This window comes from Epinephelus moara, chromosome 5 (genome assembly GCF_006386435.1).
Source record: "Epinephelus moara isolate mb chromosome 5, YSFRI_EMoa_1.0, whole genome shotgun sequence".
In the NCBI taxonomy this organism is placed as follows: domain Eukaryota; kingdom Metazoa; phylum Chordata; class Actinopteri; order Perciformes; family Serranidae; genus Epinephelus; species Epinephelus moara.
In genome coordinates this window covers 20,901,633-20,915,651 of record NC_065510.1, presented here as the reverse complement: position 1 = coordinate 20,915,651, position 14,019 = coordinate 20,901,633, and the positions used below count along the sequence as shown (strand labels likewise).

Genomic DNA, 14,019 nt, shown 5'->3' with positions numbered 1-14,019 from the left:
TAATTACACTTGGTGAACTGCCTTTTCTCACAGCTTTTACCTTTCACTATAAAGCAGTTGTAGCACCTGTTACCTGAATGTTTGTTTTACATTGATAAGCTACTGGCTGCAGCTCAGTCTGTGATCTTTAAGAGATCTATGTGGCAAACTGTGATGTTTATAGCGTATGCTTTATCTGATAAAGACAGGCAGCAAAGATAAATGTATTTGTATGTATAAACTCTGTGACTGATTGGTGTCATCAGTCAAAGCTTCTTTTACTAAAGTGGGTTCTCTGTTGGATTTTTCAGGAACGACATTTCAAGAAAAGACGACCTTCCTTCTCCTTCACAGGTAAGTTCACGATTGCCTTCCTTTGAGCCTCTCTCTCTCTCTGTTAGGTTGAATTGTTTATTTCAGCTCTCCTCTTTCCACTTCTTACACAGTGGATCCGCTCTACCATGCAATGCCACTAGAAAAAAACAAAAGTTTCAGATTTTAGGGAGACGGCTGTGGAACAAAGGGAAGGGCTGAGTGTTGAATTTCAGTACTTGTTTGGTACTGACTGAAATGTGTCAGTCGCACCAAGGTTCAGAAACTTCCAAGTCCCAAACACATCAAATACTTGCTCAGACTTGTACTTTACTTTACTTGTTCCTGATTTATTTAGTAATTTCGCAAGTTTTAGAGTTTGCTATTTAAGCAAAGTTCTGCTCACAGTTCTGATTTTGATTGCAAATAATGTGTAGAAAAATTATTGCTTCAGTATCTTACATAAAAAGAATTCAAATGATTTCATGTAAGACAAGTTAAAAAGACATTAGACAGCATATGAAATGAACACAAGGCAGGATAGAAAGAGTTGGATTTCAAAAGAACAAAACAAAATAGGAAAAAAAAAAAGAAATGAATAAAAAATTGCAGTGTGAGGTATGAATTTGACTGAACACGAAGCAGTGGCAGACAGAAAGTGTAAGTACTTGGAAAAGCTCTGTGATACTAGCCTTCACAACACAGTGTTACTCATCAGTGTTAGTGTCACTTCCGCAACTGATTTGTTGAACAGAAACTCCTCTTCAGTTCCACAGAAACATAAAATTTCACTTCTGACAAAGGGAGATTTTAGCATTCTTGCAAAAAGGGATTTTCCCGCCGTTAAACACAAACACAGTCGATTCTCAGCCAGCTGTTCAAAACATTGCGGAAAAGACTTGCACTTTTGATTTGAAGTTTTGTGTTGCTGTCAGTGTGAGCAGAAGGAAACAAGTCACCTTCTCCATCTGCTCGTCTCCAGTGTTAATCTGGACCAGCAACACTGAACAGAATCATGCAGCGCTGCACCAATATGGTGAGTCTTTTTTAAGCAGCCCAGATGGATTCTGAGGCTTCAGCTCCACTGCCACCACCACACTGTGCCACTGAGCGGCCATCTGGAGCCCGCGTGGCGCCGATCTGAGAGAAGGCTGGCCCAACAGCCTGTCAGCTGGTCATTAAAGTGCGGGATATCACACAGACATGATTGTTACTGTCAGGCCATCTCTGTCTTCCTCTGAGCTGCAGTTAGTTGGATTAGTTAATGGACTGATAATGTGTGCATGGTGACCTCTTCACCTGTGGCAGATTTTTATATACACACTTAAATTCTGTTTATTTGACTTATATACACAGTATTTTAGTGACCTTGCAGATATTGTGACCCCTTTAATTTGCTGATTAACCACTCAGTAGACTGAAAGATCAAAAGTGAAATCAGTGAATAGTTGTTCGATAATCGTAGTTGTTTCTCAAACAAAAAATGCAAAACAATCATTTGCACCTTTTTAAATGTTTTGTGCAGTTGCATAGATAACTGCATATATCTGTGTTTTGGACTGTTGGTTAGGGCTACAACTAATGGTTATTTTAATGTTGATTAATCTGTCGATTATTTTCTTGTTTAATCAATCAGTTGTTTGGTCTATACAGTGTCAGGAAATGGTGAAAAATGTAAGTGTTTCCCAAAGCCCAAGATGACATCTTTAAATGTCTTGTTATGCCACAACCCAAAGATATTCAGTTTACTGTCATAGAGGAGGAAAGAAAACAGAAAATATTCACAATTAGAAAGCTGGAATAAAAGAATTTCAACTTTTCTTTTTTCTCAAAAAATTACTCGAACTGATCAATTGATCATCAAATTAGTAGCCGATTGATTTAACAGTTGACAATTAATCAGTTAATCGTTGCGGATTTACTGTTGGTCGGACAAAATAAGGCGTCACTTTGGACTTATTAGACATATTTGTTAGAGTTTTCTGACATTTAAAAACTAAAAGTTTGATAAAAATGATCAAATGCAAAAGTAAACAGCAAATTTATGAATAATGAATGTTGTGTGAAAGGAAAATTCAGGAAAACACTTCCTCTGTTTGGCATCTTTTATTGTGATGGAACACATGAGCCCTTAATCTCAGTATGTTGCTGTGTTGCACGTCTTAGTATGTCACTGAGTGTCTTGTTCTAGCTTCAGTCCCTGTAAACACACACGACTCCCACATTAACAGTTGAGAAGATGTATTTAGTGACTTAGTAGTGAAAATGTTGAAACAGTTTTGTTATGCTACTAATTATGCAATAGCCAGTAGCTCTCAGTTAAAGTTAATCAGTCTGTGGAGCAACACAGTTTTTTGACCCGTGTGCCAAGTTGAGGGCAAACAGAGTGAACACGTTGTACCCACGACATCAGAAAACTGATATTTGGGAGAAGTGACAGCTGCAGAGTTTTTTAGCAGCTCATGTGTGTAGGTCAGGTTATTTATCGTAGTCACTGCAACACTGACAGCTCAATTATATGCCAATATAAACATCAGAGTAGATTTTATTTTGCAGCGGATGAAGTCTTTTACTTGTTGAATTGAACAGAAAGTGTGTGTGCATGCACATAGATGTGTTTTGAAAGTGTGTGGCGAGAGCTCTACCACACAAAGATGGTGAGGGAGAGCGAAAAGAAAACAAAGCTATCAGACAGGAAGCCTATGTCAGGCCAGATCCTCCACTATTTGTTGGTGTGTGTGTGTGTGTGTGTGTGTGTGTGTGTGTGTCGGGGGGGGGGGNACACACACACACACACACACACACACACAGTAGCTCTGTCTATCTCACCCCTCCTTTGCACCAGCTGGACCCCTCATGATGATGTAATTGTGGCTCGAGCGTGTTTCAGTGAACACAGTGGTTGATGTTCCAGAGAACAGAGTGCTGTGTGTGTGTGTGTGTGTGTGTGTGTTTGTGCGTGTGTTTGTGTGTGTGTGTGTGTGTGTGTACATTTGTATATTTATTTGAACACAGCAGGATCACGCTGAGCTGGAACATCTGTGCTCCTGTTAATCCACAGCATTACTCGTCAGAGTATCTTGAAGTGGGTTTACATTGTTCTCTCTGCACTGATGCCTGATGCCAGTGGTTCAGTTCATTGATTGATTGATTAATCAGTTAAAATAAGCAGGATAATCTAATCATCAAGTCTTAAAATATGCACTTCTTTTATCAAACTGTGATAATGACTCATTTGCATATAAAAGGATTTGACAGCAAGAGTGCATCCTGCTGAAGGAACTTTGGTCCCTTAAGAGTCTGAAAAGCAGATGATATAATTGTAGATGTATCACGTGATGAGATGTGATTCATCTCTTACCTCTGAGACCTTACCATTACATAACATTCATCCAGGAGACTCTTGTGTTTCAAAGTCTAATGAGTCCATACTTTAATTGCAAGATGGCAACACTTAGCAAGATGGCACTTAAAGTGCAGCAGTTAACAAGCAACGAGTTTAGAACAAAGCCGACACAAGCTGCTAATTAACAAGTTTTTCTTTGATCAAAAACTTTCTGATTAATAAGTTACTCAAGAGCAGGCTGCTGTTATGTTAATGAGCAAAGATGTAATGAAGTCTTTAAATATCTGTGAATATGTAATACTTTCAGTTTGGATTGTTCTTGATAAATTTGCCTCAAAAGGTGCTAAGTAGAACAAAACCAATAACGTAAAGGGATAATTTGCAGATTTTTGACCAGCTTTGTATCATAACAAGGTGCGTTGTATGTGGAAATGAACTGTGGTAAACTTCCCTCTATTTTATCAGTGCCCAGATCTCCCTGCTCATCCCTCACTGATTTGCGTCGTTCTTCACTGGCTCTCATGCTGTTGATTGAACTACAGATTTTACATCTGCATTTTTGTATATCCGCTACCACGGTCACAGAGAGTTTAGAAGGGGATAGAGGGAGATAGCCACCTAGCTCTCCATCGTTCTTAAACTCAGACCAAACTTGGATCAAACTTGCACCCTCTGGGGACTCAGAGGTTTTAGGGTACTGTGATAAATGTGCCATTCTCAGATGATGTATAATTTGACCAAATGTAAGTAGTATTTTCAGAGTCACATGACTTTTTTGTATTCAGCACAAATTCAGCTCCAATAACTTAACAATAACTAGGCAGTGCTGATCACATATATTCAAAAATATAAAAGATTCTGTCACTGCATTGCCTATTTCTCACCTAAAATGTCTTCAGAAACATATTTTAGTGCACTGTTTGGCTGTTGTATGAGAATTTGTGAACAGGAGGGTGCCATGCAGAGGCTGAAAATACTGGGATCAACCAGTGAAACTAAGCAGTGCTGATAAAATATGATCCAAGATTCTGTTACTGTGTTGCCTATTTCCCAACTAGAATATTTTCAGAAACATACAGCTTGCCGTTTAACTGTAATTCAAGATTGTTTGTTGCCAGCCGGCTGCCATATTGTTTCCTGTGTCAAAACGAACAAACTAGCATTATGTTATTATGTTATGTTATGTTATGTTATTATGTTATTATGTTATTATGTCATCCACCAGTGGGAGCATTTATTGGTCCATTGCAGGCAGTGCAGTACATTCTGGTAGATGTAGGGTTTTCTACCTCAGGAGCAAATGCCACAGCCCTTGATCTCTGTTTTCTCCGGTCATATACTGTAGCACGGATTTCAAATGTATTTCTGTCTTAGACAGCCTGGTTTTATGAAATGTTCATCTTTGCATCAGTGAAATACTCGTTTAAACACACCGATGACATTATCATCACTACTTGAGCATGAAAGTTGTACGATAAATTTGGAAACGGTAGTTTAACTTTCTGTTTGTTTGTTTGACTGGTTATTTACTTTTGCGCGCGTTAACGGGATCTTGAATGTTGATTGAATGAGATGGTGCAGTGTGTACTCAGTCATGGGGGGGTGTTCTTGATAGGAATACGGTGACGGTAAGAGCTGCTCAAGGGGGAATTCCTGCTGCTAACACAGTCTGGCTGTTCTCTGGGCACTAATACGTCTCTGTGTCCTCTGTGATTCCCGTCACACCCCCGTTATTTCTCCTGTAACAGCTGAGGAGACGTGATAACTCACTGTTTGGCCGCACAACACACACACACACACACACACACACTTGAAACTAATTACGCTGTTGCACTGTAATCTCTCATGAACCTGCCAACAACAACAACAACTTGGTATCATGAACAAAAAAAACAAAACAAAACAAGGGCTGTTGTAACCAGATTCAAGTGCACCCCTTCCTGTAAGCCGTCTGTGGCATTTATGAGGTCTAGTAGCAGTGTGTCTTGATCTGTTTTTCCTAAAAATAGCTTGGTCCCACGCCCAGACAGAGGAAATAGGACCCCGTGGGCTTACTGCTAAGTGATCCGTGGACACTTTGTTAATACATTACCCGCTGAGTATGTTGTTTCCCTAAATTATTTACATTACACCAATATTTGATTAAACAGCTTTGATTGAGGATAAGTAAAGTGGAGTTTGAGATAGAGGGAGAGAGAGGAGAAACTGGTGGGTGATGAGTAAACAGTGGGAGAACTAGAAGAAGTAATGAGGTGCTGGAGGAGAAGACCTGCATGTAATATCTCTGCTTTAAGCTGGATGTTTGTCTGCAGGCAGAGACAGATAGGGAGAGAAAAAAACCACCCTGTCAGCCTACGTGTGCTGGCTCACAATCTGTTTGCCTTTTTTTTTTTTTGTCCTCACCTCCTCCCGCCCTCTCTGTCTCTCTTACACCCCATCCACCCCTCCCTCTTCTCTGCCCTTGCTGCTGTGAAACAAACAAGTCCAGAGCAGCACAAGGGTGGGGAATATGTGCATGTCAGGCAAGAGAGAAAGCAAGGAGGACTACTGTAGGGAGAGAAAATAAGAGAAGAAGGGAGGGGTGAGGGATTCCAGGGGGGGCTGAGGCATGAGGCGGAGCCTATCCACTCCTGCTTTCTCACACACAGCCTTAGACAGATGGGCGGATGTTTTGGCCGCAGAGGCAGCCAATTGCGAACAAGGAACAGCCCCCTCCGTTAGGGCAGGGCCAGTCTGTGGGAGTGTGTGGCTCAACTTAAAGAGTGTGTTCACAGGCTGGTCATCTTTGTTGAGCGCTCTTTTCTTTACTCTAATGGTTGTGCAGACGTCAAGGATGAAGATCCAGGAGTCGCCCGTCACTTGTGACACGGGAAGGGTCGGCGGTGGCGGCGGCGGTGACATGCGAGGCTCTGACCCGGACCGCGAGAGCTGTGAGGACGTGCCCCGGCTGGACCTGACAGCACTTACTGAGGAAAACAACTGGGGAGGTGAGGCTACAGGCCATCCAACTGTTGTTTTTCGTGCTTGTATTTTTCTTCCACATGCAATGCTTTATTTCTAAATAGGTCCAATGCTATCTGGAATACACGCCTTTTCACACAAACATGCCCCAACAACCCTCCACCCAGCTCTGCACATGGGTGTCTGGGTAGCAGCTGCACACCTTCTGCTGCCTCTCCTGCTCCTCCTCCTCCTCCTGATGCAGCTCCTTCTGCCTCTGCTGCTGGATTTAATTGTAAAAGATCCTCTTAAGTTCTCTAGCCACCTATATCTGGAGGAGAAACACTTGCTGGAGACGTGCTTGTTTGCTCGGCTGGCAGGATAAATCAGCACAGCAGACAGTGTGTTGTTTTGTTGCTGCTGTTGAAGTAGACCACATGGGAACCTTGAATCTTGTAATCATCTCTCAAAAGAAAACATGAAGGTGTAGCTAAGCTTAGAGCCCCTCCTGTGGTTTTATATTAAACAGGATGTATCAGTGACTAGGCAAATTCTGGCAGTGAATTGTTTCCAGACTCAGCTGCTGTAATTCACAGTCAGAAATCAATTATTAATGGGAGGTGGAATGGTGATAACAGTGAACAAGGCAACTGGCTGTAGAAACTTGGCTTATATTCGGAGAGTTATTGATCCTGGTTTAAATGTTCAGACTTGTGCTCCATTTGAAGTCAGTTTAAAATTGACGCTGTGAAATGTTTGCTCTAGCACTCCCAGATTAGTGATGGTGATTTTGCAATCAATGGCAGCTTTGCACGAGATCAAATTTTAATGCATCTAAGAAAGTATGTCAGGTTATTTTTGTCATTCCTAATGCAGAGTTTGCAGAAAAAGTCACGAGAGCGGGATTATTCCTCCTCCATTTGGAATCCGTCAGACCTCCTTTGAGTTTTGATTAATATGTTTGTTTATACAGTGGCGTTGGCGTTTGTACAGAAAGGAAATCGTGCACAATCGCCGTGCACTGAGACTGTGATTGTTTTGTTAGGACGTTGCGACACAGCGGAGGTGGGTGGAGGTATCTGCGTTGAGCAGTGAAAGCCAAGCATTTTGCTGTACTGTACACTGGAATGATAACCAACAGGTTCATTTCCACAGTTACATACTGGTAAAGGGCATGTTGCAGCATGCTCTGACATCTTTTCCGCTGCAAACACTGGTCTTCACTCCCACCACCACTGTTTCCTGTTTGATGTGGCAGTCAGAGCAAAATTGTTCCATGCCATAAATCTCTTAACTTCAGCAGCCTCGTGTTTGGAGCATTAGCAGACCATTGCTTGTTTGTGGAGCTCTCTAGTGGCCAAATGTGATAAGTGAACAACAACAGAGGCTTGTGAGGGGTTGTTGTTGCTACGTGCAGCATTTGCAGCATGAGACAACAAACTGATTCTTTAGTCTCTATTAAGGTGTAGTGTTAGTTGGATTAGCTCTCTCAGTGGATACATGGTGTGTGCATGTAATTAAAAAACAATTAACTTGAGGGAGTTGGTAGCAGAGGGCACTTTTGTAGAGTTTGTTCAGGAAATTTACTGTCCAGATGGCTGTTATATGCTGATATTATGAGGATATTTTGTATTAGATCACTTGCCTGGTGTGTGATTTTTCTTGGCTTTTCGCCTTTTCTGAAATCTCTCTCCGTACATTCTGTCCTGAATACATAACTGAGTTCATGGCAGCGAGGACGCCACAGGGAGCCTGAATGATTGGCTGTGACAGGCCATTCAGATACAGTACAGTATCTCCTTTAGGTACCACCACTGCCACTACACAAACTGTAATTATGTAGGTGAAGGAGAGCCAAAGAGATTTATGTTCTGGCGAAATAGGCCAAGCTGAATAGGCGGTCAGTAAAGTGGTATAATGGTAGTAAGTACTGTGTGTGCATGCTGTACAGAAGGTAAAATACTGTACAAATGGGCTTGCGAGTGGGTGAGGGCATTAGGCAGTGGTGCGAGGCCTTTGTCCCAGTACACTTTGTGCCAGCGCCTGTCATGGTGACCTGATATTTGCCGCCGCTCTGTCCTTGCCAGCGATTGTAGAACGACATTAACAGGCGTTTCATCAAGAGTCTGTAGCTCATGTGTCTTGTTAATTAAGGGTTAGGGAGATGCTTGTTATTTTGATTTCCCATATTTACTGAGACAAGAGGGATGCATGTTGGTCCTTTTCTTACTTCTGTTTCTTTGTTTTCATTCCTTCATCTTGTCCTCTCAGACTCCTTCTCATCTCCACCTCTTTTCTCCTTCTCTAGATTCTCCCTTCATTAGCACTCCTTTTCTTGATTTCAAAAGTATTTTCCATTCCAGTTGTTGTGATGGTAAGTGTTCCGTTACCGTCAGTGTTGACTGACTTTGCTACAAACAGCATATCCTGCGAGAAAGAAAGAAAAGGCTGTCTGAGTGACCTTTTCCACTGCATGGCAACATGCTTGAATGATCTGGAACATTGTGGCCGAGCGTCTCACACTCACAGCAACCTTTAGTGAAATGGCAAACTGGCTTGTTTCTTTCTTTCTTTTTTTTTTGTTTCATTAGTCTAGTTAATCCTGAACTATCCACAAGAGGTTGATTTAAAGGATTAATTTCAAATGCCATGGAGCCTCAGTGGCTGGCTACACTGCTCGGCATTTTGAGCTAGATAATAGCCCTCAAAGGAAGACATTCGCCATGATTGAGAGTCTCACCTGCCGCTGTGAGCGAGAGCTAACATGCCAAGAGTTGTGACTTGATAAACTGCACGTACTTAAAAGTGCAGGAGGACCTGCGGGAACCAGAGCTGAAATTTGAGCTAAGTTGCTTCTCGTACAGCCCAACTCACCCCAGCTAAGAAAAATATGCATATGCCGTTTAAGACTGGGCGTTCATATTTACACGTGTGCTTTCTGACACCTTGAATGTTTGCACTGACGGTTGGTTGCCCTCAGAGCTTGTTTTCTCTACCTCCATCTCTTCTCCCCATGTAATGACTCCTCTGTATATTTCTAAAGTCTCCTGACACCTGATGTAACAGGTCTCACCTTTTCCATGAAATCTACATTATTGTTCCTGCTGAGTTTTACGTTTTCACATAGTTTCTATAGAGTTTTCTCTTCTTATTATAACAGTGAACTCTCTCATCAACAACCTGATATTTCTCTGCCTCTGTCTCGTCTTTCTCTCATGCCCACATGCTTTGACAGACAGACACTGTGCTTATCTCTAACCATGCATAGTGGAAACTAAAACACAAACTCATCACCAAACCTCTCAACAGGGGTCGCGCCCTGACATTATCCCACAGAGAGCCAGGCATTATTAATAGCCCAGGGATTGTCAGGGGTATCTGCATGGCTATTTTCACCAGACATAATTATTGCCAGAGTGGAGACTGTAACCAGGGGATGAACAGAGAGAGGCAGGGTGGGCGTGTCTCACCCACAGTTTCTAGAATAACATCTGTGTCCATGGAGCCCCACAGGAAGTTTTTTAGTCCCACGATGGTTACAGAGAGAGCAGCTTCGTCGTGTCCAGAGACTTTCACATAGACGGAGAAGATCCAAAAAGATGTTAGAAGGGGGGGAAATTACTTTACAATGTCTTGGAAGAGAACAAGTGCAGATGTTTGGAAAATTAATGCTGGACTTTTTCAGAACATTTTGACCCATCTTGTGTGTGACTTGTTTTTTAAAAAACAAACAGATTTTAGCAGGAAAGAAAAAGCTGGTTTCATTTTGGATGTGGTTCCAAGTTGGCAAAAAAACGCACATTTGTTGTACGTAACAAACTTTCTCTTGTTTTATTAGCAAAGAGCAATCTGGACAATAACTAATTTAAAAGTCGACTAGTCTAAAAGTAAGATAACATTTAGAAAACAGTCAAAATTGAGCACAATTTAATCTTAAAGTTTAAACATCCGAAAAAACATTGCTTATAAGAGCCATTTGAAATCCTTAATCCCATTTTTCCATAACCAAATCATACTTTAAATGCCGCTGAAATGTGTGGCTCTTTGCACTGTGTATTATGAATGTCATCCTGCAAAACATGACAACAACTCACTAAATAAAAGTTGACAACATCTGTTTACTGTGTATTTAACGTCCTGACTCATCTCTGTCAAAAACAAACACAGACACATACTCAAGCGGTAACTCACTCATGCGTGAGAGCGCAGGCATCCCCAGTATTTTCCACTATTTTTGACTTTTTAAAGAGAAAAAAGTTATCTGTTAGCCTAAATTTCAGTCTCCGCTCCACCGTCAAGATAGTTGTAACTGGTTAAAAAATGAACCCTAAATAGAGTCGACAAAAGAAATAAAAGGATTCAGACTCATAAGCAGATTTGATACTGGATTTAGAGTTCAGTATATCATGTAGTTCTGTAACTACAGAGCTCTCATGGTTAATATGGTGAATCTGCTGTTTCCGGACTAAGACGAGCTTTTTGTCTGTCCGCCAGCATGCAGCACATTTCCAAGAACCCCGGACTAACCTGTCTTCTATTTGCATTGTGTCAAATATCTTGTGTCTTCCTTCTGACAGCAAAACAAGTGTCACGTGTTATGTTTTCACACAAGGCGTGTTTGTTTGTGTGTTTCTAGAACCGGTCCCAGCCTTCTCGCCACTACAGAGGGAGAGCATGGACCGCGAGGAAGCTCGACTGTCCCCTCACGCTGGGGGACGTCTGATCCGCCAGCTTCTGGAGGAGGACAGTGACCCGATGCTCTCCCCTCGCTTCTACGCCTATGGACAGTGCCAGCAGTATCTGGACGACACTGAAGTGCCTCCCTCGCCACCAAACGCACACTCATTTGTCAGGTAAACACTTGACATGTTTTTTTGTTATGTAGAGGCAAGTAGGAAGGAGCTGTCAGTAATAATAGAGTTCCTCTCCGGGTTTTAATTAAACGCCTAAAAAGTCTTTCCACGTAACACCGAAGTTTCCAGGCAGAAATGTTCAGCCGTGGTCTTGTATATAAAAAACACCATTTGAACATGCTAACAATTAAAAACTTTTTTTTCGCTGGAGGGGGTCTTTAACAGTGTTTTTGTCTCCAGTCGCAGACGGAGTTCGTCTCTTGGCTCCTGTGACGATGAGAAGGAGGAGCTGACGTCGGCCCAGATCACAAAGAGGATCCACGTACTGAGGAAAAAGATTCACAGGTTCGAGGAGAGGTTTGAAGAGGAACGTAAATACAGGGTAAGAACAGTAGTAACAACCAAAATCTGACTCAAAAGACATTTTCAGAAACCATAAACAGGGTTGTTGACTGTCTGAAGAGACCCCCATGACTCATTAAATTTAATTGTAAATAGAGAATAGAGGTTGTGCGACTGTTTTTAAAGGCCAATTGCCTCATAAAAAGCCCACTCAGAGCTCTACTTGAGATTTATGGTCGATACAGTTACATTCACGTGAGCAATAATTAGAGGTGCAGCTGCTTTATTTTGAAAGACGAATCTGTTCTCATCTGTTCTATCGCTTTATTTTGTTCATCCAGCCGTCCCATAGTGATAAAGCTGGAAACCCAGAGGTGCTGAGATGGGTTAACGAACTGGCCAAGCTTCGTAAGGAGCTAAAAGGTAAGACACGGAAATGAGAAGCACTCCCAAAAACAACTGATGGACTGTCTGTATTGAGATAAAACTAAAATCAGGACAGCTCATATATAGTTTCCTTCTCCTCATCAGAAAGCAAACTGATGAAGTCTGAAGAGGATCTGCCACCTCTGACCCGCCAGCGCAGCAACACGCTGCCCAAAAGCTTCGGCTCTCAGCTGGAGAAGAAACCCCCACAGGAGAAAGTGGCGAAGCCTCCGGTGGAGAGCAGCCTGGAGACGATTCTGAAGAGGCTGCAGGAGAAGAGGGAGGAGGTGAACCGCCCTGAGGACATCAAGGTAAGACCACGACAACGTCACACACTCACCAGGCTGGATAAATAAAACATAGACCGGCATATCCAGCAAATGGATGTTTCGTGTAAGATCAACAGCATACATTTTTAAAGCAGGCAGAAACACTGTGAACTAATTTCTGAAATGTTTTCATGTTTCACTTCCTGTTCCCCACTGACAGGATATGACACGGGAGCAGATCGGAGCAGAGAAAGTGGCCCTGCAGAAAGCCCTCCTCTACTACGAGAGCATACACGGTCGACCAGTAAGTCTTCCTTCGAATAAACAAACACAGACACACAGATACACACAGCCTCCTCAAAAGGCCGACCCAAACTGTACATCAGATCTCCTGCCAGCCATGTTGGCCCAAACACGAGAACATGTTGTTTACCACTTCAATTGTGACCCAGATTGCAAGTCAAGGGTGAATAATGTCTCGAGCCAGAGTGTGTTTATGTGGTTAGCTTTCACATTGAGTGGGTTTCAGCTAAAAATGAAAGCATGGATGTGGGTTTTTTTTTATCTTTGTTTGTATTCATTTTACAAAACATTTGTTGTCACAACAAACTGAACTGTAAATGAGCTGTGACACATTTTTTTTTGCCATTTAATCCCTTGTTAGTATTGTCGTATATCAGGAGGCACAGCCGACCTTTCTGTCACCTCCTCACGCTGTGCTCCACTGTGTTTTGTGGTTAACGACCTTCACGCTCTAAAGAACAGGCCTGTTGTGGGCTGGTGTGGGTTAGCTGTCATTTTGTGTTATGTTAGCGCTGTGGCTAGTTAGTCTGCAGGGAAACAGAGGAGGCCAGAAAGAAGCTAATGCTTTGCTAACAAGGGGTGCCCCCTCTCTTTCTGCTTTAGGTCACCAAGAACGAGAGGCAAATCATGAAGCCCCTGTATGACAGATACCGCCTGGTGAAGCAGATTCTGTGCAGAGCCTCCACCATCCCCGTCATTGTAAGTATCGCATCTCAACCTCCCTCCCTGTTATTTTCTATTTTCCTCCACAGCTGCCCATTTGTTCTGCCGCTCTTTGATGAGCAGGCCGCAAAGATCCCCACATTGTCGAAGCGTCTGCAGACACTTAATCCCAGCTCATGTTGGCTTTAGTGCCTGCTGTGGGAGCCCGTGGCAGTCATGCCACAGACGTGTTATCCACCTTTCTAAGTCCAGCTTTAGCAGCTCAGCGAATCCCCAGGTCGTAAAGCAGCTCATAGGTGGCAGATTGAGCTCACAGGATGTGACATCATGAACAGCTGAGTGCAGGGGAAGGTCAGAAACTGTAGAAATCGTCAACTTCCCCATGATGCGAGGACTTGTTTGCTCTGAAGTGTAGACAAGAATCAGTCTTGTTAATGTCACTTAGTTGCATAAAAGGACGAGTGTATATGCTTCCTTTTTACTAGTATTTGTATTCTCCACTATTTGATAACCATTTTTATTATGTAAGATATGATCTGCGGTATATATCCGTTATATAACGCACTATTGTTAATCCCCATCATGC

The 14,019-nt window shown here is 42.4% G+C and overlaps 1 protein-coding gene across 3 annotated transcripts in view; it reads left to right on the top strand.

Moving 5' to 3' along the window:
* Positions 1-14,019, top strand: part of fam13a (family with sequence similarity 13 member A) — a 72,601-nt gene that overhangs the window by 54,891 nt on the left and 3,691 nt on the right. For all 3 annotated transcript variants that reach the window (XM_050043401.1, XM_050043402.1, XM_050043403.1), the window contains 8 exons: positions 291-333; positions 6,462-6,624; positions 11,214-11,430; positions 11,671-11,812; positions 12,114-12,195; positions 12,304-12,509; positions 12,688-12,771; positions 13,374-13,469. In XM_050043401.1, coding sequence (XP_049899358.1) covers positions 291-333; positions 6,462-6,624; positions 11,214-11,430; positions 11,671-11,812; positions 12,114-12,195; positions 12,304-12,509; positions 12,688-12,771; positions 13,374-13,469 — 1,033 coding nt within the window. The remainder of the gene's footprint in view (positions 1-290; positions 334-6,461; positions 6,625-11,213; positions 11,431-11,670; positions 11,813-12,113; positions 12,196-12,303; positions 12,510-12,687; positions 12,772-13,373; positions 13,470-14,019) is intronic.